General features: G+C 36.8%; 1 protein-coding gene across 1 annotated transcript in view; it reads left to right on the plus strand.

The window, feature by feature from the left end:
- ETFA (electron transfer flavoprotein subunit alpha) overlaps positions 1-27,484 on the plus strand; it is an 87,323-nt gene that overhangs the window by 36,712 nt on the left and 23,127 nt on the right. The window contains exon 9 of the mRNA XM_044229535.1: positions 2,064-2,146. Within this exon, the coding sequence (XP_044085470.1) occupies positions 2,064-2,146 (83 nt within the window). The remainder of the gene's footprint in view (positions 1-2,063; positions 2,147-27,484) is intronic.

Genomic DNA, 27,484 nt, shown 5'->3' on the forward strand with positions numbered 1-27,484 from the left:
ATGGAGTTTTTTCCAGTTGAGTGTGATCTCCAAGGCAAGGAGATTGAAGGCATATGCAATGAAGTGATTAGAATCATTGATCATAGGTGCCTGGGTGGCTCAGTGAGTTAAGCCGCTGCCTTCGGCTCGGGTCATGATCTCAGGGTCCTGGGATCGAGTCCCGAATCAGGCTCACTGCTCAGCAGGGAGCCTGTTTCCTCCTCTCTCTCTGCCTGCCTCTCTGCCTACTTGTGATCTCTCTCTGTCAAATAAATAAATAAAATCTTTAAAAAAAAAAAAAGAATCATTGATCATAGAATTTAAGCTAGGTTAAAGAAAAGACCACATAGTGGGAGAGAGGGTCAGCAAATAGAAATGTGGATCCCAGTGAGGTCAGAGGATTGTTAGAGCTGGGTGCGAAGGGAGTCAGCTAGAAAGAGTAGGTCACAAAGAGACATTGGAGATTGAGATTGTCAAAGGATATTGATAATGGAAAGGTTGGGGATATGACCACAGGTGTGGCTGAGGACCCAGATGATTGGAGAAGAGTTAAGGAGCCAAGAGGCCAGGTGTTGATATCTTTGAGAATTAAGACTAATATTGGAGAAAGTGGCAATGGCCCAGAAGCTAAAAATCATTGAGAAATGAAGGGTAATGGACTTGTGGTTAATAGCCAGCACAGCAATAAATGGGTGACATGATCTGGTCATGTGAGATTCAAAGCCAAAGACTTTTAAGGAGGAAGGAGGGAGAACTTTCTGAAGGTGTCAGTGAGGAGTCCCACCTCCCGGACCAGTGGTATGAAGATGGTGGCAGACAGAGCAGCATCTACTAGAAGGGACTGCAGGGGAATCATTGTCTTCAGGGAGCATCTAGACAAAGGGGAAGATGGGTGTAGATTACGGAGTATGCAGGGCTTTATGGAGATTAGTTTGTAGATCATGAAGGATAACCTTTGAGTCTGGACCTTGTTATAGTGACTTAAGTAAGTAAAGGGCAGTATGTGACCAGTCCTCACTTAGGTAGTGTCGAAACTGTGTGCATTAGGAGGTAGTGAGTACTGTCTATGGCTTCCTTTTGTCCTCTCTAGATGAAGATGAAGAAGACCTAAGACTCATTCTCGACCCCTGCTGTGAGAGGGGTTACTTCACTCCAAGTACAGGGCTTCTTGTTGACATCTGCTGAAGGAGGATGAAAGGCTACTTAACTTCTCATTTTTTTTTTAGATAGGTTAAAACTTATCTTGTGTTATGTATAACTTGTCTTTATCTGATTACAGATGATATCAAAAATTCTGAAGTTACTGCATAAAGGGACATTATATAATGGCATGCCAAACAGATTATAGTGTATGTTTTATGAATGCCTGGATGCCTTTTTGATAAAGCAAGCAGAGGACTTCAGCCAAATTTAAACTTTTAAATCCTTGGGTTTAAATAGAAGGCATTTCTTGGGGCACCTGGGTGGCTCAGTGGGTTAAAGCCTCTGCCTTCGGCTCAGGTCATGATCCCAGGGTCCTGGGATCGAGCCCCGCATGGTGGGGGGGGTTTCTGCTCAGCGGGGAGCCCGCTTCCTCCTCTCTCTCTCTCTCTCTCTCTCTCTGCCTGCCTCTCTGCCTGCTTGTGATCTCTATCTGTCAAATAAATAAATAAAATCTTAAATAGAAGGCATTTCTTGAAGTTTTGTGAATAAAATGCTCTAGTACTTCCTTTTAGAATTCTTGATCATTGATAAGGGGATTTTTTTTTAATAAACAAGGCCTTTAGAAAATGAATTTGTAAGTGTACTTATCGGTGTCTTTTTTTTTTTTTTTTTAAGATTCTTATTTATTTATTTGACAGAGAGAGAGACCACAAGTAGGCAGAGAAGGAGGCAGAGAGGGGTAAGCAGGCTCCCTACTGAGCAGAGAGCCCGATGTGGGGCTCAATCCAGGACCCTGCGATCATGACCTGAGCCAAAGGCAGAGGTTTACCCCAATGAGCCACCCAGGCGCCCCTCGGTGTTTCTTTATACAGTTATTAGTGAATATCCCAACCAGCTGATGAATAGAGCTTAAAAAAATGACAAATATGTTTCTCCTTTAGTTGGTGCTTCTCGTGCTGCTGTTGATGCTGGCTTTGTTCCCAATGACATGCAAGTTGGACAGACGGGGAAAATAGTAGCACCAGTGAGTATTGCAATAAAATATGTAATGCAAAATTCTGTAGGGCTAAAAAGTTTGTGTGTACATCTGTATATATATATATTTGTTGAATAACCATCTCAGATACCTTTCAGTGTTATCTAAGCAGTTAACCATTACAGTGGGGAATATGTCTTCACAAGGTCTGTGGATTTCTTGGTCTCAGTAAAATGCTTAGCAGTTCTTAAATCTGGCGTTGTCTCTCAGATTTTTTTTTAATTTATTTTTTAATTTTTTTTTTTTTAAAGATTTAATTTATTTATTTGACAGGCAAAGATCACAAGTAGGCAGAGAGGCAGGCAGAGAGAGAGGAAGAAGCAGGCTCCCTGCTGAGCAGAGAGCCCGATGTGGGGCTCGATCCCAGAACCCTGGGATCATGACCTGAGTCGAAGGCAGCGGCTTTAACCCACTGAGCCACCCAGACGCCCTCAGATTTTTTTTTTTAAAGTTTTTATTTAAATTCCAGTATCTTGGGGTGCCTGGGTGGCTCAGTCGATTAAGTGTCTGACTCTTGATTTCAGCTCAGGCCTTGATCTCAGGGTTGTGAGTTCAAGCCCCATGTCAGGCTCTGTACTGGACCTGGAGTCTGCTTGATTCTCTCTTTCCCTCTCTCTCTGCCATTCCCTGTCTCTCCCTCTCTTTAAAAAAAAAAGAAAAAGGGGGGCGCCTGGGTGGCTCAGTGGGTTAAGCCGCTCCTTCAGCTCGGGTCATGATCTCAGGGTTCTGGGATCGAGCCCCGCATCGGACTCTCTGATCAGCGGGGAGCCTGCTTCCTCCTCTCTCTCTCTCTGCCTGCCTCTCTGCCTACTTGTGAAAGAAAAAGGAAAAAATTCCAGTGTCTTTCGGATTTTTTTTTTAAAAAAAACCTGTCAGATTTACGTCAAATCTTTTTTTTTTTTTTTTAAGATTTTATTTCTTTATTTGACACAGAGAGAGACAGTGAGAGAGGGAACACAAGCAGAGGGAGTGGTTGAGAGGGTGAAGCAGGCTTCCCACTGAGCAGGGAGCTGGATGTGGGGCTCGATTCCAGGACCCTGGGATCATGACCTGATGAAAGTCAGACACTTAACAACTGAGCCACCCCAGTGCCACTCACATAAAAATCTTTAAAAAATATTCAGATTGCACACTAAATATAAAATTGGTGAAAATAACATTTTATTAGTAAATGGATTTTATAAGGTCATGTTAACATTTATTTACCATAAAGCCTATTTACTGTTAATAAAAACTGCATTAATGAACACTGAATCTTGAAATCAGGAGCTATGAATAATAGTTGTCTCATCCTGTACAACTACCTTCTCTCTTTTATTTTGTCTAGCTGCATGAAATTCAGAAAATTATGATCCATATAGATAAGTGATACTAGAATAATTTTCAGTTAAGCCTATCCCAAACTTAGAAAATAAATACTTTGGTTTAAAAGTTCAGTCCTAGGTGCCTGGGTGGCTCAGTTGTTAAGCATCTGCCTTCAGCTCAGGTTATGATCCTAGGGTCCTGGGATTGAGCCCCACATCGGGCTTCCCTGCTCAGTGGGAAGCCTGCTTCTCCGTCTCCCACTTCCTTTGCTTGTCTTCCCTCTCTTGCTGTCTCTCTCTCTTTCTGTCAGATAAATAAATAAAATCTTAAAAAAGTCACTAACTGTATCTAATGATTGTTCACATTACACATTACATGGGTAGACATCTTCAGGCTTGGATTTACAGAAGATCAGACCCACAACGTTCCTAATTAATAATACTTCTACAAGAAATTCGGAATGCACTGAGGTGGCAGACAGACTTTTATTTAGTTTGACTGAAAGGCAGCCCTTGTTAAGTAGGCTATCTGAATGATGGAATGACCAGTGGCATCTTTATCTGTATTGAAAATAAATGTCATACAGTAGTCACCTTTCTTCAACATTGCCATTATGAATATAGAATTATTTTGGTTGTTTCATAAGGAATTTAAATATATTGAATACTTTAAAGACTTTCTTTAACATAAATCATATAATCCCCAGAGATTCTGCTTCATTAATTGAGTCAGGCCTGGTCACATATATACATATTTAATTGTGTTTATGCACACATGTGTTTAAGCTTTAAAACTTTTGAAACAATCTAGGGGTGCCTGGGTGACTCAGTTTAAATATATGGCTCTTGGTTTTGGCGCAGGATGATCTCAGGGTAGTGAGATCAAGGACCTCATTGTGCTCTGCCCTGAGCATGGAGCCATCTTCAGATTCTCTTCCCCTCCCTCTGCCCTTCCCTTCTCTGCTCATGTGTGCATGTGTGCTCTTTCTGTCTCCTAGAAAAATCCCCCAAAACCCTTTTTGAAACAATCTCAAGTGTATAGAAAACTTTCAAATACAGAACAAAAACCTTTATATTTGTGGGCCATTTGAAAATAAGTTGCTGAGATGATACTCCATCATTCCTAGATATGTTATGTAGAACATTCTCCCATATAACCACCATATAGCTTTTTAAATCAAGACATTACTGTTGATAGATTAATTCCGTCTTATCATCAGATCCCATTCAGGTTTTGCCTATTGTCCAGTAACTCAGAATCACATGATGCCTGCAGTTGTCATGTATCCTACCATCTTAAACAATTCCTGTCTTACCTTTACTTTCATGACCTTGGCACTTTTGAAGATTATAGGATAGCCATTTTGAAGAGTAGAATGTCCCTCAAATTAGGTTTGTTGTATTTCCTCACAATCCAATTTAGTTTATGTATCTTTGACAGGATTATCACAGAAGTGGTATTTCATCCTATCAGGTGGTACACAATTTCACTTTTTCTTGTTACCAATGATTTTCACTTTGATCTTTTCATTAAGGTGAAATCTGTGAAATTTCTCTGCTATACAGTCACTTTTCCCTTTGTAATTAGTAAGTGTTTTATGAAGAGATACTTTGAAATGATGTGAACATTCCAATTTTCCTTAGACTTTCAATTCATATATTTATATCAGTATGGACTTTTGATTCCCATTTTACCACGAAGTGGGTGAAAATCCATCATCATCATTATTGTACAAATTGTCCCACATTTGGCCAGTGAGAACCTCTTAAAGGTGGCTTCTGTGTCTTTTTTGACATGCTCCCATTTTTCTCTGAGCACTTTCTTACTTTCTAACAGAACACTATGTTCAGGCTCATTTTGTACTTTTCTTGTCTCAGCCCTGGAATCCATCTTTCCTCTAAAGAGCCCTGGTTCCTTTTAGTGAAGAAGAGTATTTAGCAGCCAACAGCTGGATGTTAGCTGCTTTCGTTGCTATTGGGATGTTGTTATTCCCAGGACCTCTCAGTGAGAAAAGCTGGGGAATGTGCATAGCTATGTGTATGTGTAGGCACATAAACACACATTTACATCTGTATTTCTCTATCAGTCTCTATTCCATATATTACTGAAAACCGTAGTTTACTCCGATACTGCCAATTCCAGTCCAATACCGCAGGGTCAATTCTAGTTCTCTCCCTTTCCCCTTTTGTAATGCCCTTTTCCTACTGAACAACCTAGACCTTGCCCGTCACAGATGCCCTCCTTGCCCCACTCTGATACCCTGCACTGAACAGTCCTTTCATATAGATACCCTCCCCACTTTGCTTGGACTCTGACACTCCTGTCTCGATAATTTCTTCCCAAAGTACAATTTTACATTCCCACCAACTATGTATTTGGGTTCCAGTTGCTCCTCATTTTTACCAACATTTGGTGTTTTAGCTGTTGAATGGTGAATATGTAGTGGTACATTATTGTGGTTTTAATTTGCATTTGCCTGATATCTAAATGATGATGAACATTGCTGTGTTTTGGGGATTCACATGTTTTCCTCAAGAAGTGTCTGTTTAATTCTTTGGCCCTTTTTTATTGCTTGTCTTTTTGTTACTGAAATGTGACACACACGTGTGTGTGTGTATAAAATATGTGTATAATTACTTCTGTAATAACTAGTTATATGAGCTTTTTGTCAGATATGTTTTGCACATACCTCTTGCAAGCTAAGCCTTGCCTATTTGTTTTCTTAATGGTACGGAGTTGAGGAATTTACCTTCTGTTCCATTTTGTTGAGACTTGTTACCATGAATGGTTGTTGAATTTTGTCAGGTATTTTTCTACATTTACTGAAATGATCTTCTGTTTTTTCTCCTTTATTTTGTTAATATGATGAATTACATTGTTTTATTTTTGAATATTAAAGCACTTTGAGTTACTGTGATAAACCCTACTTGGTCATGATATCTTTTTTTTTTTTTTAAGATTTTATTTATTTATTTGACAGAGAGAAATCACAAGTAGACGGAGAGGCAGGCAGAGAGAGAGAGAGAGGGAAGCAGGCTCCCTGCTGAGCAGAGAGCCCGATGTGGGACTCGATCCCAGGACCCTGAGATCATGACCTGAGCCAAAGGCAGCGGCTTAACCCACTGAGCCACCCAGGCGCCCTCATGATATCTTTTTAATATATTGCTGGTTTTGGTTGACTGGTATTGTGTTAAGGATTTTGGGGTCTGTCTTGATCAAAATAATCTATAACTTTCTTTTAAAAAATATTTGTTTAATTTTGGTTATCAACATTACTCTGGCTTCAGAAAGAAGCCTACTGCTCTATTTTCTGAGTGGTTTGTGTAGGATTGTTATTTTTGTTTTGTTTTTTGTTTTGTCTTAAATGTGATAGAATTCACCAGTGATGCCATTTTGGCCTGGAGTTTTCTTTGGTGGAGTTTTTCACAGTTAACACAAGTTCTTTAATGGTTTTAGGGCTATTCAGATTTTCTATTTTATTTTGAGAGTGTTTGGCTAAGTGATATATTTCAGTGAATTGGTCCAATTATTCTAAGTTTTCAAATGTATTGGATAAAGGTGTTTATAATACTACCCTATTTTCTTTTTTTGTCTGTCAGATCTGGAGTGATAGCTCCTCTTCAATTTCTGCAATTAATTTGTATCTTCTCTTTTTTGTTCACTTTCTCTTCACCAGTCTAGTGAAGAATTTATAAAAAATTTTTTTAAAATCTCAGTGATCCATCTTTTTTAGAATGACAGCCTTATTGAGATACAATTCATGTACCACACAATTCACCAATTAAATGTTTAATTCAGTGGCTTTTAGTGTATTCACAGTTATATAACCATCATCTCACTTAGTGTTAGAACATCTTTGTTGCCCCCAGAAGACACATACCTCTTTTTTTTCCCCAACTCCCCAGGCCAAGGCAATTAACATTCTACTTTCTGTCTATATAGATTTGCCTATTCTGGACATTTCATATTAATAGTTCATAATATTAATAATTATATAATAGGTGGTCTTTTGTGTTTTTTTTTTTAATTTAGCAAAGTGTTCTCAGAATTTATCCATGTCATAGTATTACTTTTTATTGCCTATAGTATTCCATTGTGTGGGTGTACCACATTTTATATATCCATTTGTAATTTGATGGACATTTGGATTGTTTTCACTTACTGGCTATTCTGAATAATGCAGATATGAATATTCATTGACAAGTTTTTGTGTGGACGTATATTTTAATTTTTCTTGGATATATACCTAGAAGTGGATTTGCTGGATCATATAGTAACTCTTTGATTAACCTTTAGAGGACCTGCCAAATTGTTTCCCATGGCAGCTACACCAACAGTGAGTCAAATTTTAGCTTTGTTAATTGTTTTCGTTGTGGTTTTTTTTTCCTCTTAATTTTCTTCTTTCTAATTACTTTGGATTTATCTTGCTCCTAAGGTAGAACTTCATTTATTTTGTATTTATTTAAAAAAATTTTTTTGAAGTTTATTTAAGTAATCTTTTTACCCAGTGTGGGGCTTAAGCTCATGACCCTGAGATTAAGAGTTGCATGCTCTTCTGACTGTGTTGTTTATTTTTTAATGTAAATACTAAAGGTATAAATTTCTGTCTAAGCACTGCTTCAGCTTATTCCACAAATTTTGATATATTTTTATCATTTATTTAAAAATACTTTCTAATTTATAAAATTAGAAATGCTTAATATTTGTGTTTTTTTCCCCTAGAGGGCTTTCTGTTACTGGTTTATAATTTAATTTTGGAGAATATCTCTGTAATATTTCAGTCTTAATTATTGAGACTCATTTCATGGTACGATAAATGCCCTCTCTTGATGAACTTGAAAAGAATGTATTGTGCCATTAGACAGTGGAGGATAAAAGAGTGAACTTGAAGATATGGTAGTAAAACTCCAAAATGACACACAGGGAAAATATAAGAAAAACAAACAAACAAACAAAAAAAATGGACAGAGCATTAATGAGCTGTGGGACAATTTTAGCAGGCCTAATATGTGTATAGTTGGAATAGCCAAACTTTTTGGAGAAATAATAACCAGAAAATTTTTAAATTTGATGAAACCTATAAACATTACAGATCTCAGAAGTTCAGCAAGCCCCAAGAACAGTAAACATGACAGAAGCTACAAGAGACATCATAATCAAAGTGTTTAAAGGATGATAAAAAGACATTCTTAAAAGCAGAGAAAAATAGGAGTTAAATGCTGCAGTCAAAAAGCAGAGACTGGGGTCATCTGCGTGGCTTAGTTAGTTAAGAGGCTGCCTTTATCCCAGGTCATGATTCTGGAGTCCTGGGGTTGAGCCCTGCCTTGGGCTCCCTCCTCGGTGGAGAGACTGTTTTCTCCCAGCTGCTCTGCCCTCTTGTGCGCACGCTCTCTCTCTCTCTCTCTCTCTCCCTCTCCCTCTCTCTCTCTCTCTCTCTTAAATAAAGAAATAAAATCTTAAAAAAAAAAAAAAACAGTGAAACAGACACTGTCAGAATGTGTAAAAAGTAAAACCTCATCTATGTGCCACCTATAATAAATACATTTTAAATATAAAAAAGATACATATTGAAAGGGAAGGGAAAGGAAAAGGTAACACCAGGGGTGCCTGGGTGGCTCAGTCCCTTAAGCATCCATCTCTTGATATTGGCTTAGGTCATGATACTAGGGTTGTGAAATCAAGTCCTGTGTCTGGGCTCTGGGCTCTGTGTGTTCAGCAGGGAGTCTGCTTCAGATTCTTTCCCTTTCTGTCTGCCCCTCCCTGTGTGCACATGCTCTCTCTCAAGTAAATAAATAAATAAATAAATAAATAAATAAATAAATCTTTATCCCTGACCTTTACCTTGGAAACCAGTAATATGTTGTAAGTTAATTAATTGAATTTAAGTAAAAATAAATAAATCTTTGGGGGAAATAAAGAGAAACAGATACGCCATGCAAGCAGGAAGCATTAAGAAATTAAGAAATCTGAATGTCTTTATTATTATCATAGAAAATAGACTTTAAGACAATGACTACTACCAAAGATAAAGAGAGACATTGCATAATAATAGAAAGATTAATTTTCAGGAAGACAGAACAATCATGATTGTGGAAGTGCCCAAAAACATAGTTTCAAAATACTTCAAGCAAAAACTAAGAGAACTAAAGTTAGAAATAAACAGTCCATAATCATAGTTGGGGATTTTAACACTTTCTCCTAATAATTGATAAAATAACTAGACCAGGAAATTCAGTAAGAACATAAAAGATCTAGACCAGGGTCAACAGACTTTATCTGTAAAGAGTAATATAGCAAATACTTTTTGTTCTATGGGCTATAGAATGTACAACTATAGACAAATAAGTAAATGAATGACCATAGCTCTCTACCGTAAAACTTTATATACAGAAACAGGCAGCAGTCCAGATTAGGCCTGTTGAACATTTATAGAACAGTGTGTCACCTGTACTTTTACCCTGGAATTCCAGTTACACATATTTTAAATGCATATTTAAATAATTTCTGTTGGCCTATCATCAGGATCACTGACTATTCCTTAATTTCAAATTTGCTGTTAAAACCACCTAGGGAATTTCTTAGTTCAGATTTTTTTCAGTTCTAGATTTGCATTTGGTTCTTTTTATAATTTTTAATTTCTCTGTTGAGATTTCTTATTTGTGTAGTCATTGCAGTTAACTTTTCTTTTACATTCTTGATCATACTTAACAGTAACTGCTTTAAAAGTCTTGTTTGCTAATTCCAAAATCTGGGTTATTTTGAGGCTTATCTCCTTTGATTTTATTTTCACATTTTCCTGTTTTATTCTGTGTGTAGTACAGTGCTTCTCAAATTTTTTGTCTTAGGATTCCTAAGGTTCTTAAAGAGTTTTGTTATGTGGGTCATTGTATTAGAAATTCAAATTGAGAAAAATTTAAATATCTTTAAATATTTACTTGAAAATAAGAAAACCATTTTTCTTAATATAAATAACATTTTGATGAAAATAACTTTTAAAACAAAAATTGATTTTAATGGGGATAGTTTCAATGCTTTACATTTTTGGCTTCATAGTTAGCTTAATAGAAAATTACTAGAGTCTGGGACGCCTGGGTGGCGCAGTTGGTTGGACAACTGCCTTCGGCTCAGGGCGTGATCCTGGAGTCCCGGGATCGAGTCCCACATCAGGCTCCCAGCTCCATGGGGAGTCTGCTTCGCTCTCTGACCTTCTCCTCGCTCATGCTCTCTCTCAAATAAATAAATAAAATCTTTAAAAAAAAAAAAAAAGAAAAGAAAGAAAATTACTAGAGTCTTATTTCTGCTTCCACTATGTTTTCTTTTATTAGTTTTATTAAAATATATGAAGAAAATCTACCATCACATAGACATATGTTTGGGAAGAAAGGAGTATTTTGGAAAATTGTGGATATCTTTCTTTTACTTTTACATTATACCAGAACTTGACAAGTAATAATTTCTTTTTTTTTTTTCCCCCCCAAGATTGATTTATTTGAGAGAGAGAGTCAGAGCAAGCAGGACAAGGGGCAAAGTGAGAGGGAGATAAGCAGGCTACCCGCTGAGCAGGGAGCCTGATGTGGGGCTTAATCCCAGGATTAAACTCAGCAGGTAGCCTGCCTCTCTCTCAAATAAAAGGTTATTGGTATGGTTTCACATTCCACACTGCAAATAACCTTTAAGAAATTACTACTTGGGGCCCCTGGGTGGCTCAGTGGGTTAAGCCACTGCCTTAGGCTCAGGTTATGATCTCAGGGTCCTGGGATCGAGGCCCGCATGGGGCTCTCTGCTCAGAAGGGAGCCTGCTTCCTCCTCTCTGCCTGCCTCTCTGCCTGCTTGTGATCTCTGTCTCTCAAATAAATAAATAAAATCTTTAAAAAAAAAAAAAAGAAAGAAAGAAAGAAAAAGAAATTACTACTTGTTGGGGCATCTGGGTGGCTCAGTCAGTTACATGTCCAACTTTTGATTTTGGCTCAGGTCATGAGTTCATGAGTTCATGACCTGAGCCAAAATCAAAAGTCGGATGACCTGAGCCAAAATCACAAGTCGGACATGTAACTGACTGAGCCACCCAGATGCCCCAACAAGTAGTAATTTCTTAAAGGTTATTTGCAGTGTGGAATGTGAAACCATATCAATGACCTTTTCATACTTTTATATGAAAATCCATCGGTCTATATTGCGCTTCAAATTGATCTTTTATCATCTTATACATCATACATTGTTCACTTAGAAAAAGACATATCTTGTTTCATTGTCCTTCTCTTTATTGCACTTCACATATATTCTGATGGTTTTTTTTTTAATAAATTAATGGCTTTTGGCAACCCTGCATTGAGGAAGTCTATTAGTGCTATTTTTTCAATAGCATTTGCTTACTTTGTGTCTCTGTATCACATTTTGGTAATTCTTGAACTAGTTTCAAGTTTTCCATTATTATATTTGTTATGGTGATCTGTTATCAGAGATCTTTATGTTACTATTATAATTATTTTGGGGCACCATGAACCTCACCCACATAAGGCAATTAATTTAATTAGTGAATGTTGTATTGTTCTGACTGTTTCACTGACTGGCTGTTACCCCATCTATCTCCCTCTCCTCGAGTCTCCCTATTTTCTGAGACACAACAATATTGAAATCAGACCAATTAATAATCCCTCAATGGCCTCTTCAGTGTTCAGGTGAAAGGAAAAATTGCACATCTCTCTATTTAAATCAAAAGCTAGGAATGATTAAGCTTCATGAAGAAGACATGTTGAAAGCTGAGACAGGGCAAAAGCTAGGCCTTTTGTGCCCAAAAATTAGCCAAGTGTTGAATGCAAAGGAGTTTCTAGGAAAGTAAAAGTGCTACTTCAGTAAACAGATGAATAAGAAAGTTGAAACGGCCTTATTGCTTATGGAGAAAGTGTTAATGGTCTGGATAGATCAAACCAGCTACAACATTCCTTTAAGCCATTTACAACAGAGCAATTCTCTTCAGAGGAAATCTCTACAATTCTATGATGCCTGAAAGGTGAAGAATCAGCAGAAGAAAAGTTTGAAGCCAGCAGAGGTTGATTTATGAAGTTTAAGGTAGGAAGCTGTCTCCAAAACATAAAAGTACAAGGTGAAGCAGCAAGAACTGATGTAGAAGCTACAGCAGGATATCTAGCTCTAGCTAAGATAAGTAATGAAGGTGGCTACACTAAATAGATTTTCAAAATAGACAAAACTGTCTTTTATTGAAAGAAGATGCCATCTAGGACTTCCATTGCTGGAGAGGGAAAATCCATGCCTGGCTTTAAAGCTTCTAAGGGCAGGCTGACTCTCTTGTTACGGGCTAACACAGATAGTGACTTTACATTGAAACCAATGCTCATTTACCATTCTGAATACCCTAGGGCCCTTAAAAATTATGCAGAATTTATTCTTCCTGTGCTCTATAAACAGAACAAGAAGGGCTGGATGACAGCACATCTGTTTACATATAGTTTACTGGATATTTTAAGCCTCACGTGGAGACCTCAGAAAAAAATTATTTCTTTCAAAATATTACTGTTTATTGACAATGCACTGATCACTCAAGGGTTTTGACAGAGATGCACAAGGGGAATGTTGTTTTCATGTGTGCTAACACAAGCATCCATTCTCTAGCCCATAGATCAAGGAGTCATTTATTTTGACTTGCAAATCTTAATATTTAAGAAATACATTTTGTAAGGTTCTAAGTGCCATAGATAGTGATTCTTCTGATGGATCTGGGGAAAGTAAATTGAAAGCCTTCCAGAGAGGATTCACCATAGATGCCTTTAAGAACATTCATGATTCATGGAAGAGTTAGTACCAACATTAATGGTATTTTGGAGGAAGCAGATTCTAGCCCTCATGGAGGACTTTTGCAGGGTTCAAGACTTGAGTAGGGGAAGGAACTGCAGATGTGGTAGAAGGAGCAAGATAGGGGTGCCTGGGTGGCTCAGTGGGTTAAGCCTCTGCCTTCGGCTCAGGTCTGATCTCAGGGTCCTGGGATCGAGCCCCGCGTTGGGCTCTCTGCTCAGTGGGGAGCCTGCTTCCTCCTCTCTCTCTGCCTGCCTCTCTGCCTGCTTGTCATCTCTCTCTGTCAAATAAATAAATAAAATCTTTTTTAAAAGAAAAGAAAGAGAAAGAGAGCTAGAATTAGGAGTGGAGCCTGAAGATGGGACTGAATTGCTCCTGGTGAAGATGCTGTGAAGATTGTTGACAACAGAGGATTTAGAATATGATGTGGAGTTAGTTGATAATGAATTTTGATAGAAGTTGGTACTGTGGATAAAATCAGAAAACAGCTATAGAATGTTCATTAAAGGAAGAGTCACCTAATGTGACAAACTGTGCTGTTGTCTTATTTTAAGAAATTGTCACAACCACCCCAGCCTTCAGCAGCTACCACCCAGATGTGAAAAACTCACATGATGGTTAGCACTTTTTAGCAATAAAGTATTTTTGTAAATACTTAGTATTTACAAAAGTTTTATTTTATTTTAGAAAATAGTAATTTTTAGTAGATAAAAATTTTATTTTAGTAAATAAAGTATTTAAAATGCTTTTAAATAAAGGTATGTACATTATTTTGTTAGACATAGTGTTATTGTACATTTAATAGACTATGGTACAGGGTTTGCATGCACTGGGAAACCAAAAAATTAATTTGACATACTTTAATATTTTCTTGATTATGGTGGTCTGGAACTAAACTCACATCATCCCCAAAGTATGCTGTAAAGGTTTACTGAGTTTTGCAGATCCCCCAAATATTTACATGTGTTATCAATACTAGAAAGCCAGGTTCATTATTATCAACACTCATCTCAATAGATGAGTCTTTAAAGCTCATGTTAATGGATATAAGTTTTTTAAGAATTGGTGCTGTAATGAAACAGTGATTATTTGTGGAGCATAACAAATAGCATGGAGGACATGGGGAGTTAGAGAGGAGAAGGGAGCTGAGGGAAATTGGAAGGGGAGGTGAACCATGAGAGACTATGGACTCTGAAAAACAATCTGAGGGTTTTGAAGGGGCGGGGGGTGGGAGGTCGGGGTACCAGGTGGTGGGTATTATAGAGGGCACGGATTGCATGGAGCACTGGGTGTGGTGCAAAAATAATGAATACTGTTATGCTGAAAATTAAAAATAAATTAAAATAAAACAATCTTGGAACACTACATGAAAAACGAATGACATACTACATGGTAACTAACATAACAGGATAAAAATATAATAAAATACAGAATTCTAGTTATTACTTAAAAGCTCAAATTTTGGGACACCTGGGTGGCTCAGTCATTAGGCAGGTATCTGCCTTTGGCTCAGGTCATGATTCTAGGGTCTTAGGATTCCCTTGGGAGGCATGCATCTCCCTCTCCCACTCCCTGCTGCTTGTGTTCCCTCTCTTCATGTGTCTCTGTCAAATAAATAAATCTTAAAAAATAAATAAAAATAGAAGCTCAAATTTTGTGATTGGCAACAAAAACTTTTAACTTGTTTTCTCAGAATTGATAAGCTCATTTCATTTCAATAAAATGTCTGCTAAAACATCAAAGACCTGCCACTTGTTCTTTGAATTTAAAGTGTTATAAAGTGGCTGGTTCAGCTTGTAACTTGAACCATCACCCAAGTGATGTTCCTCATGATGGTTATTGTCCTTTGATATACAGTGGAAGTACCTTGTGTACTTCACAGTTTATAATATGGAATTCTAGAACATGTATACTCAAAGGTCAACTTTTAATAAAACTAAAAATTTATACTGCTTCATCAAGAGCAATCTTAAATGAAATTAGCTTTTTATTTTTCAGGGTTTTTTTTTGTTTGTTTGTTTAATTGAGTGTGGCCTTGAAGAATATAGTGACAACTAGTTCAGTTTGGTGCAGCAGTCTAGATTAATGCAGACAGTAGTTTTACTCACTATTGTTCTTTTTGCATCATCAGTGCAAAGGTCAATACAGTTTTTCCAGGATAAATAATGAGATTCAAAAAAGTTATTTAATCCTGAGTATTTATTTCAGCACTGTTCTTGTTGCCAAGCATTCATATAAAGGAATTCTTCAATAATTAGTTGGTATTGATTCTGGACAAATACAACTAAAGCACAAAACACAAAACAAAACTGAAACTCTAAACTGTTATCTATTTCAGTACTAGCCAGACAACTAAGAAGCCACCTTGCACATCTCTAGTATGGGGGTCACCAGAGTTTTAAGCAGAGTATATATGTAGAGTGTGTAGTTCTCTTTCTGGAATTTTTTCCTTCCTTTCCAGCAAATATGGCAGCCACAAATTGTGTGTTTCCTCACCTAATAAGACTGCAGGTTTCTGTCCGAAGCAACTGCTTTCTGATTGGCTTTTATCCCCTGTGAGAAATCTGCAAATGCCCCAAGGGAGAAAGTAGTGGTACAAGGTAAATTCATCTTGTGCTTCCCTCCCCTACAAAATTCAGCCTTCTTAAGTGCTGTCTTGGTTGATCTCCAAAGTATTTACATAGTTCTTGTCTGTATTTTAACAAGTTTTCATGATTTTTCTCTGCAAGAAGGTTCATTTAGTCTGACACAAGCAGTTCCCTCAGGACCATGTGCAGGAGTCCTAAGGCCAGAATCAAATGCATTACTTCACATGTACTCTAATGAGTACAGATTCAGATTATCATCTTCCTAAATAATATTTTAATTAATTCTACTTAATATTGCATTAGGTTTTTGGCAGGCATATCCCAGTGTTGGCATGTATTACACTTGTGGACTTCCAAACTTCTCCTTCACCTCTATTGTCTATTAAACCATGTCTCCCCTATCTAATAATAATGAATTGTTCTTTGTGTTTAAAGCTGAACACTGTCATTATTAAATTTGTGTTTTTGTTCTCCACCATTGAAGTCTCTTGAATATTTTAAAGTTTGATTTTTTTTCTATTCACATTCCTCTCAACTTTATATTCTTTGAAGATCCTGTGTTCTATTTTGTTGCCATTTGGTAATAGCTATGGGAAGCATCACTGTAGTTGTCTCTGATGAAAACAGTAAAAATTCCCTATTCAAGTAAGGGGACATAAAGGCAAATTTTGTTACCCTCACAAAAGTTTTATTACCAATTGAGAAAATAGGAAAAAGATGCCATGAGTTTAGTTATACTTTTAAATACATTTGTATCATGCACAGCTGTTTATACGTGCATACTGAAGATAGAACAGTTCTTAGTATGTTTATGGATTCGTGTTCCCTGCAAGAATTCAGACCTAGTGATGGGAAACCACTAATCTATAGCTTACTATTACAAGTTCTTCTATATTAGTCTTTATTTTTTTTAAAGATTTTATTGGTTTATTTGACAGAGATCACAAGTAGGCAGAGAGAGAGAGAGAGAAAGGGAGAGGGAAGCAGGCCCCCCACTGAGCAGAGAGCCCGGGGCTTGATCCCAGGACCCTGAGATCATGACCTGAGCTGAAGGCAGAGGCTTTAACCCAATGAGCCACCCAAGTGCCCCATAGTTTTCTTTTTTTTTTTCATAGTCTTCATTTTTTAATTAACTTTTTATTTGGAAATAATGTCAAACTTACAAAAAGTTGAAAATTAGAAATAGTACATTGTGTATGTATATACACATAGACACACAGGTTTTGTTTTTTTTTCCCTGAACATATGACAGTAATATCTTGATCGCTAAATACTTAAGTGTGTATTTCTTTTATTAATTTATTTGAGAGAGAGCAAGCATAGTGAGGGGAGAGGGAGAAACTCAAGCAGACTCCCCACTGAGCATAGAGACCAACATGGGGCTCAGTTCCGTAAGACATGAGATCATGACCTGAGTCAAAATTATGAGTCAAACATTTAAGCAGCTGAGCCGCCCAGTGCCCCTTTAGTGTGTATTTTCTAAGAATAGAAATATTCTCTTACACTCCAAAGTACACTTACATTCTGTATTTGGACTTCGTCAATTTAAGTTGTAATTTGTTTCCCATATTCTAATGGGATATTCCAGTTTTCTCATTTAGTTTCATAATGCTCATTGTAGTATTGTCCCATCTTCATACAGAATCCAGGTTAGGGTTAGGTATTGAATTTAGTTGTCATAGGTCTTTAACCTTTAGTCTCATGGTTGTAGTAAGGAGTAACTCTTCTTTTTTTTTTTTTTGTTAAGATTTTATTTATTTATTTGACAGACAGAGATCACAAGTAGGCAGAGAGGCAGGCAGAGTGGGGTGGGGAAGCAGGCTCCCTGCTGAGCGGAGAGCCAATGCTGGGCTTGATCACAGGACCCTGAGATCATGACCTGAGCCGAAGGCAGAGGCTTAAACCCACTAAGCCACCCAGGTGCCCCTAACTCTCACTTCTTATTTAACCTCAGTCTTGGGCAGGCCTTCTGTACCCTTCTTAGTGTTCCTACTCCTATTCCCCCACCCCCCATACCTGTAGTAACCAAACTGCCTTTGTCTCTTCAGCGGAGTCACTGGGTGACAGTTTGGTCTTGAGAAAACTCAGATAAACAAAGGTTGGAAATATGTTAAAACTGGGAGAGAGGTTTTAAAGAAAATAAATTCTGTATCATTCTATTCATTTGCAGATCTAGTATGCAAATCTGGCACTAGGTTTTCTGAAAGCCTGTTCATATTGGGAAATAAGATCAGTGTCCTGATTACAGTGTCCCTAAGGTTAAAAACAAACTTACTGCACATGGGAAGGATAATTTGGCCTAGTATCAAGATCAGAGAGAGATTTATCCCTTGAGCCCTTATATAGAGGACACTATTGATTAACATCCTCAACAATGTCCTTACTATAAATAGGACAGTGGTTTCATAAGGCTGTGTTTTTTTGTTTTGTTTTGTTTTGGTTTGGTTTTTAGATATATAATGTCCCTCAATGTCAGCCAATTGCCCAATATTTAAATGCATTTCCATAAGGAGCCAGAATTATTTGGTTTGGGACTTGCTGCTCTGACTTTTCCAGGATAAAATTTCAGAGTAGTAGTGAGTTAGTTGTAGAACCCTTCTTCAGGTGAACTCTTGTCAGGAAGCCCTATGAATAATAGGAAAAGTGGAGTTGCAATGGAGTGATGTAACCTCAAGTGCTGCTAACATAGCTCTTTTCTTTCTCATTTTTCTGAAAGAGTCTCTATTGGCCCCCCTGCAGAATGACTAGAGCCCTGAGCACATTTTGAAAACCACTTGTCCAGGAAAAACTGATGGATTGCATAGCCTCACTTCTCCACAAATAGATCTTCTGAACTGAATTTTGATTTTGTCCTCTGTTAGAATATATGAGCATTATCTTAAATTGGACAGATTTTTTAAAACTCCTTATTTAGTACTTTTTCCCTTATTCTTAGGCACTGATCTTTCCTTCTACTTCACAAGCCAACTTACTGTCCTCTCTCTAAAAGCAAAACAATACAACTTAACTTACATACATCAAAGAAAGAGGTGAGCCTTTTCTAATTTAATGCTCTTCTCTCTACCTTGGATCTCATTACTTCCTACCTCCTTCAGGACAGTATTCCATTTTTTACCCCCATGTTCTGGGTTCAGAACCTCTCCTTCTTTACTGGCTCCTTTTTTTATAATCTTAAAAAGGAAGGACTCTTTGTCTATCCAGCCGCCTCTTCCCTAGTAGCTTTTCATGTCTCTTGGTAGGCTAATCTTCTTTTCTATTTACTTAAAAAAAACCCAAAAAATACATGCATATTTATACATAAAGAATACAGAATACACCTTTGTTTTTACTACTAAGTTTAAGAAACAATATTATAATACAGTTTAAAGCCCCTGTGTACTTTAATACATATCCTTCTTTCCCTCAGAAGTAACTATTATCTAAATTTGATGATGATTTCAGTACTTTTACTGTATATCTACAGTTCCATAAACAGTATATAGCTGAACTTTTCAACTTGAGTACCGTGCATGATTTATAGGTGTGCCAAGATGTTGATCCTCTCAGTCTTTGGAACATAATAAAACATTATTATTGTGACTAGACTTGTTCACATAGCCCACGGTACCACATACATGCTACGTTCACATGCTGTGTTCCATGATATAAAAAAATTGGGAGACACTGATAGATTACATTGTTTTGTATACATTTTTAAAACTTTACAGCAACAGCATACTGTATGTGTTTTTTAGTCTAATGTTTGTGAGAATCATCCATTTTAATTCAGGTAGCAGTTCTTCATTTGTGTTTCATTCATGTATGGTATCCTATTAAATAAATATGTCACACTTCACCCATTTTCCCAGTAATGGATGCTTATTTAGGTAGTCTATAATTCCTGCTGTTACAAATAATGTTGCTTTGAAGATTCTTACGTCTCCTTGTATGTTAGTGTTTCCCCAGGGAAGTAAGCCTGAGTGTAACTCTGCTCAATTATAGGAAGTGTTCAGCTTACCAGATGTTGATGAAGGGTCAAGCACAGTAGCTCTTTATATTTACCAGCAATTAATAAAATTTACCTTTACTCCCATCCTCTTTGAACTTTGGTATTTTTGATTTTTTAAAGTTTTGCTGTTCTGGAGATAGCAGTAATGGTTGCATAACAAGGTGAGTATACTTAATGCCACAGAACTGCTCCTAACAGTGATTAAAATGGTAAATTTTGTGTTATGTGTATTTGCCACAGTTATTTTTCCTTTTTTTTTTTTTTTATGATTTTATTTATCTGACAGAGGTCACAATTAGGCAGAGTGGCAGATAGAGGGAAAGGGAGAAGTAGGCTCTCTGCTGAGCAAGGAGCCTGATGTGGGTTTTGATCCCAGGACCCTGAGCCACCCAGGCATCCCAAATATCTGTTAATGATTTTTTTCCCTCTGAATTTTTGTTCATGTCTTTTTGCCCATTTTGCTATTGAATTTTTTTCATATCAGTTCTTGGAAGTTTTTAATATGTTTTGGGTTCTAGTCTTTTGTTGGTTATGTGTGTTGCATAAATTTTCAGTTTTTAACTGTCTTCCTTTTTTAAAATTACGGCTTTTGATAAACAGCTTTTAATTTTAATGTGGTTGAACTTAATTTGTCCTTTTTAGTATCTGCCATCTGTGTGTTAAGGAATCTTTCCTAAGACAGGGCCATAACGATATTCACCTGTGTTTTTTTCCTAAAACTTTTATTTTTCAAGATTTTATTTATTTATTTTTGAAAGAGAGAGTGAGCAGGGTGGGGGTGGGGGATAGAGGGGGGTAGCATACTCCCCACTAGCAGGGAGCCTGATGTAGGACTCTATCCCAGGAGCCTGGGATTATGACCTGTGTTGAAGACAGATCCTTAACTGACTAAACCACCCTGGCTCTCTTTTTTCCCTAAAACTTGTAAAGTTTGCTTTTCATATTTTGGCTTTTAATTTACTTGATTTGGTTTTTATGTTTGGTGTGAAGTAGGTTTTCACTTTTATCTTCATATATAACTAATCTTTGATTATACATTCTCTTTCTCCTCCACTGGTCTCTAGAGTCACCTTGTACATGTTTATATACCTGCACAAGCCTATTTTTGGGCTCTCTGTTTTGTCCTGTCAGTTGTTTGTCCTTGAACCAGTACTACCCCTAAAGCTGTAATAAAAAAATACCTAGTTGGGCAATTTCCCTCTCCTCTCTTCTCCACAATTGCCTTAGCTGTTGTTGGTTCTCTGCCTTTCTCTTGCAGTTTTAGAATTAGTTTGTCAAACTCCACAGTGACAAACTGTGTGGACAAACTCCACACAGTTGAAGTTTTGATTAGAAATGTAGGTTTATCTTATTCAAATTTAGTGTGATTTTTGAAATTGTGTAGTTGATGAAAATTCAAATTTGATGAAAATCAAATCAAAGTTCATGAAAATTTAAATCTGTTTTATTTTTTAAAAGAGAAAATTAATAGCTAGTTCCCAGTCCACCCAAAACCCTTAAATAATAAAAATCAACCAAGATTTTCAACATAATATAAAATATTTAAAATCAATTACTTAGTTGTTTCACACTTATTAAATTCATTAGCATCTTTCTGGACAGAATACAGTGATACTGGACAATGTCAGATATTTCTTCTGTACTGCTCCAAACATGTACAAATTGTAATGTAAACAAATGATGAAAAAATATGCTAAAGATATATGATAAAGGCAAATAATTCTTAGCTAATAACCAGGACCATTTAAAAATGATAATTTACTGATTGAGGACTTGCCTGGGTGAGATTTGGTGGTAGTGGGAGTTGGGAGAGTTACGTGGTGAGTTAGGGTGCACGGGAAGGAGTTGGTAAAGGGGCTCACATTCAGATGCTGAGAGGTATTGGGCAGTTTTCTCTTCATGGCTCCTGAGACTCCAGAAATAGATGCTCTGAATCATTGTCCAAAGACTTCAGTTAAGCAACAAGATGAAAAAAAATCTCAAAATAGATACCTCCTTGTGTTCTTGTTACTTAGAGTTACACAGTGTGAGGCTGAGATACAATCCTGTCAGTTAAATAGCTGAGACACAACTGCTGAGTGGACACAGCAGTCTCTCTGAGATTCATAAGCACCTTAAATGTGCACTCACTCAAGTTCATTATAATTTTTTTTTAATTATTTGATTAGTGACTTCTGGATTTGGAAAGGACAAGTTGTAGCAAATACTCAGAAGCAGAAATTCTTCAAGTAAGAAATTATGGAACCATGAGAGACTAGGGACTCTGAAAAACAACCTGAGGGTTTTGAAGGGGCGGGGGGTGGGAGGTTGGGGGAGCCAGGTCGTGGGTATTAAGGAGGGCACGTTATTGCATGGAGCACTGGGTGTGGTGCCAAAACAATGAATTCTGTTGCGCTGAAAAGAAATTTTTAAAAAATTATGAATGCATGATTTTATTTCCTTCATTTATTTAGGTAGTTTTGTAATTCCTGTGTAAATGTAGATAGACAAATAGGAGTGTAATTTATGTTTATGTACTGCTTTTATTAATGTATAGATTCTTGGGTGTTGTACGTACATAAATCATCTGGGAATAAGGAAATTTTGTTTCACTTTAGGGCCTTTTGTTTAATTTTTTTTCTTATTACATCAGCTGTGTCTCCCTGGACATTGTTCATGGAAGTGGTCATGATAAATATTCTGTCCCTTATTTTCCAGTAATTTCTAATAAGTTTCACCATTTGGTGTGATGTTTGCCATCTCTTTTTAGTAGATCTCTTTTATGAGATTTAAAGTTTTCTATAATGGTGTCATATAACAGTTGCTTGCTTATGTAACTTGCATTTAACTTCTGTGTACCACAGTTTTTTCAATTATATCATGGTGATGATAGTCATTCCCTCGTGGGAAATTGTGAAGATAGAATAAGTATATGTAAAACACTTAAAACCAGGGCATATAGTGTAAGTACTATGTGTTAACTATTTTTACAGTTACAAATCCTTGTTTGCTAAGAAATTTTTTTGTTTTGTTTTGAAATCATGAACAGGTATTGAAATCTGATTTCTATAACTCATACTTGATTGTCTCATTGGATTATTAGGACATTAATTAGTATTTGTTGAGCTTAGTGGAGTGATGTGTTTATGTTATAATGACTAGAATTTAGCTCAAATGACTTTGTAAGCCTTGGCATATTTAATGGTAGTTCCTATTTCACATTTTTCTCTGGGTTGCCTTTAGAAGCTCTTTTTATGCCTTAACCTTCCTGTTCATCCTAATAGAAGCATACTGCAATCATTAAAGAATCTGTTACTTACTGCCAGGGAAATATGTATTTTTTTTTAAAGGTTTTATAGGCAGAGAGGCAGGCAGAGAGAGAGGAGGAAGCAGGCTCCCTGCTGAGCAGAAAGCCCGATGCGGGGTTCGATCCCAGGACCCCGATATCATGACCTGAGCTGAAGGGAGAGACTTAACCCACTGAGCCACCCAGGTGCCCCAGGAAATGTATTTTTACACTTAGCGCAATTTCTTAGTGGACGTGGATTACTTCGTCTATATTTTGGTGTTTTACTAACAGATCAGTGGTCTGTTTATAACTCTGAGAATAGATTATAGTTACTAGGTGAACAAGCAGTTTGGGGGAATTTACCAATACAAGAAATTTTGTTTTGGGGTTTCTCTTTTGAAAATTGACTAATGTTGAAAAGTCTCTGTAGGAACAAACTTGATAGAGTTATTTGTATACAGCTGGGACTGACTTTAGGGACTGCTTTTCTGACTTGCTAAAAAGCTAAAGATTGACAAGCCCTTTCATACTGCATTATCCAGCTTGGCTTTTAACTCCAGGAGAACTATGTTCACAAATTGATGCTCTATTCCTTTGGGGTTGGTATAGAAGCATTAAATTGTACTAAAATATTCATATGTGAGTGCATTTAGCTGAAAGCAATTGATGTTTTATTCCCAAGAGGGCAGAGAAAACTGCTGTATGGACCTGCAGTCCAGAAAACACCCTAAGCATGCTTCTTAAAGGTAATTACGTGGCCTGGATGATCAGAGTCCTGACAGTGAAACTTAAAATGACAATGAAGAAGTTGTAGAATTTATAAACTGGGGTAAGGCTATATAAATTGTTCAGTTGTGCAATAGTTAAAAACTTTTTTGCTAAGTTTTTTTTAAGATTTTATTTATTTGACAGAGAGATCATAAGTAGGCAGAGAGAGAGAGAGGGAAGCAGGCTCCCTGCTGAGCAGAGAGCCTGATGTGGGGCTTGATCCCAGGACCCTGAGATCACGACCCGAGCCGAAGGTAGAGGCTTTAACCCACTGAGCCACCCAGGCGCCCATTTTGCTAAGAATTTATTCTGATAATATCTTTGCATTCAAATTATAGCTTTGATTTCTTAGCTAATTTTAATTAGACTGATTTCTTTAAACATTTATTCCAGAGGACCAATATCAGTGAGGTTTTTTCATTCATTATCATTTTATATATAAGGTTGAAATTTTTAAGTTTTTGGAGAGTCTTGAACTCTTTTTCCATATATAACTGTTTAAAAGCTTGCCATAGTTATGATAAATTGACATATCATATAGGCAGTCAATCTAATTTAGCAGCTGGCATGAAAATCGATAAGAGTAGACAACAGATCTTTATCTTAGCTATCCTTGTGTGGTAACTGGAAAGGAATAAAACTATTCTAAATTCTGGGGCACCTGGGTGGCTCAGTGGGTTGAAGCCTCTGCTTTCGGCTCACGTCATGATCCCAGGGTCCTGGGATCGAGTCCTGCATCGGGCTCTCTGCTCAGCAGGGAGCCTGCTTCCTCCTCTCTCCTTTCTCTCTGCCTGCCTCTCTGCCTACTTGTGATCTCTGTCAGTCAAATAAATAAATAAAATCTTAAAAAAACAAAACAAAAACAAAAAAACTATTCTAAATTCTTATTCCTACTGTATTTTTGGTTCTGTCACATAAATGCTAACTTATTTTCTCAGGTATAGCTTCAGATGTGATAAAGATGCACATGAATGTCAGAGAATATAAGACACTATAATAGAAGGAAATGTTTGTTTATTTATTTATTTATTTATTTTTAAAGATTTTTATTTATTTATTTGACAGACAGAGATCACAAGTAGGCAGAGAGGCAGGCAGAGAGAGAGGAGAGAGGAGGAAGCTCAGGCTCCCTGCCGAGCAGAGAGCCCGATGCGGGCCTCAATCCCAAGACTCTGAGATCATGACCCGAGCTGAAGGCAGAGGCTTTAACCCACTGAGCCACCCAGGCACCCAGGAAATATTTATTTAATGGATAATTGTTCATTTAGAATATGTACTTCAGACCTTTTGTTCACTTTAGGGCCAAAGATATGAATACTTGAAATCTTGTACAAAAGAATATTTGAACAACTGAGTCTAATTATTTTACATATATAATTAATATATAATGTTATATATTGATAGTAACCAAATTTAGTTTGGTCAAAAGGAAATTGGGAAATGGTACAGTGTTTGGGACAAAAGAATATATTTCATTTCCTTGACGTGAGATTACTTAGAGGGTCTCGAGTTAGGTTGGATCAATAGTAAATTTATTATTTTAGTATAGGCACTTTCTTTTTCCACATTATTAGCACTGCTAAAATTCGTAGAACTTTAGGGGTCCCTGGGTGGCTCAGTTGTTAAGCATCTGCCTCCAGTCCAGGTCATAATCCTGGGGTCTTTTGATCAAGCCCCAAATTGGGCTCGCTGCTCAGCGGAGAGCCTGCTTCTCCCTCTCCTTCTGCTTTCCCTCTGCTTGCTCTCTCTCTCTCTCTGTCAAATAAATAAGTAAATAAAATCTTAAAAAAAAAAATACTTACAGCTTTAGAAAGTACTAAAAGGAGTCTTTTAGGTCTTTTAATTCAACTTGGGTTGAATTTCACAACTCTGGTTGCCTTTTTTTTTTTTTTTTAGTAAACTTTACTTTTGAGAACAGTTTTGGCTTTACAGAAAATTTGCAAAGATTCTTCAGAGAATTCCCATAAATCATGTACTTGGTTTCCTCTGTTATTGTTGTTATTTTTTTTAATGTTATGTGAACTGTTTGTTTTTGATAATTGTCAAAACCACAAGATTCTAGAGCTTCAAGTTTTTTGAAGGTGGAGAATTAAGTGAAGGCTTCTGTCAAGGGTGCTAACTTTCTAATGACTATTTTATTGTAAAATTTTAAAAATTTGCCATTTTAACCATTTTTGAGTGTATAATTCAGTGGCAGTAATTACATTCACACTGTTATGCAACCATCACCATCTATGTCCACAATTTTTCATCACCCCAAACTGAAACCCTATATCCATTAAGCAGTAACTCTCCGTTCCCCCCATCCTAGGCCCTGCTAATCTTTCATCTACTTTATGTCTCTGTAATTTTTGCCTCTGCTAGATATTTCATAAAAGTGGAATCATAACAGTATTTGTCCTTTAATGAGTGTCTTATTTTATTTATCATGTTTTCAGATTTCATTTATATTGTAGCACGCTTTAGAACTTCATTCCTTTTTTATGGCTAAAGAATATTCCATTAATATACCATGAACATTTTGTTTATCCATTTATCTGCAGGTGGATACTTGCATTGTTTTGTTTTCATTTCTTGGCTGTTGTGAATAATGCTTCTGTGAACATTCACATACAAGTATATGTTTGAGTCTGTTTTTAGTTCTTTTGGGTTTGTATCTTAGAGTGGGATTGCTGGGTCTTATGGTGATTCTGTGTTTAGCTTTTTGAGGAACTGCCAAATTGCTTTCCTCTGGTTACTTTGTAGCTCTCATGAGGTCCTTGGCATAGAAGTTATCTTAAGAATTTTAGAATATTGATCAGGGAATGCTGTGCAGAAGCAATGACTTAACTCTTAGTAAGTTTAGGAAAGAGGCAGCTTGGTTGAGGGAAAAGAATATTGCTTGGAAGTCAGGTCCTGGTGCCATGTTTGTTTTGTGGGACCACAATTTTTTCATTGGTAAAATAAAACAATTACATAGATAATGTCAGAGGTGCCTTACTACAAAATTCTATGTAGGACTATATAATTAAGCATGTTCTAATTGATTTCAATCAATTAAAAAATCTTGCCGACAAAAAATTCGATAATCAAAGTTTTTATTTGACCCACTAAAATACAAAGCTTTGTAATAGAGTGATTCTATATCTAAGTGTTTTGATGGCATATTCCCAAGTATTTCATTTTAATCATCTGAATAGTTTTAGCAAAGTGTATGATAATAAACTTGGTTTTCTGTTATTCCAAGTATGCATAAAGAGTATTTTCCCACAGTGGGAAATCCGGGAATTAGCATAGAAGTGAATTAGGTAAATGCTGCACATTTAATTATAAAATAGCTAAATATTTAAAGATTATATTTTATTTAGTTGAGAGATCATGAGAATGAGAGAGATTGAATGAGTGGGGAGAGGGGCAGAGGGAGAAGCAGACTCTCTGCAGAGCAGGGAACCCCATGTGGGACTCAGTCCCAGGACCCTGGGATCATGACCTGAGCTGAAGGCAGACATTTAACCAACTGAGCCACCTAGGCACCTGTAAAATTGATGGTACTTTAAACTTAAGTTAGCTGTTCATCTCATCTTGTGTTAATGATTTTTCTCTAAGATAAATATATTTAT

This window comes from Neovison vison, chromosome 13, assembly GCF_020171115.1.
Source record: "Neovison vison isolate M4711 chromosome 13, ASM_NN_V1, whole genome shotgun sequence".
Lineage (NCBI taxonomy): Eukaryota > Metazoa > Chordata > Mammalia > Carnivora > Mustelidae > Neogale > Neogale vison.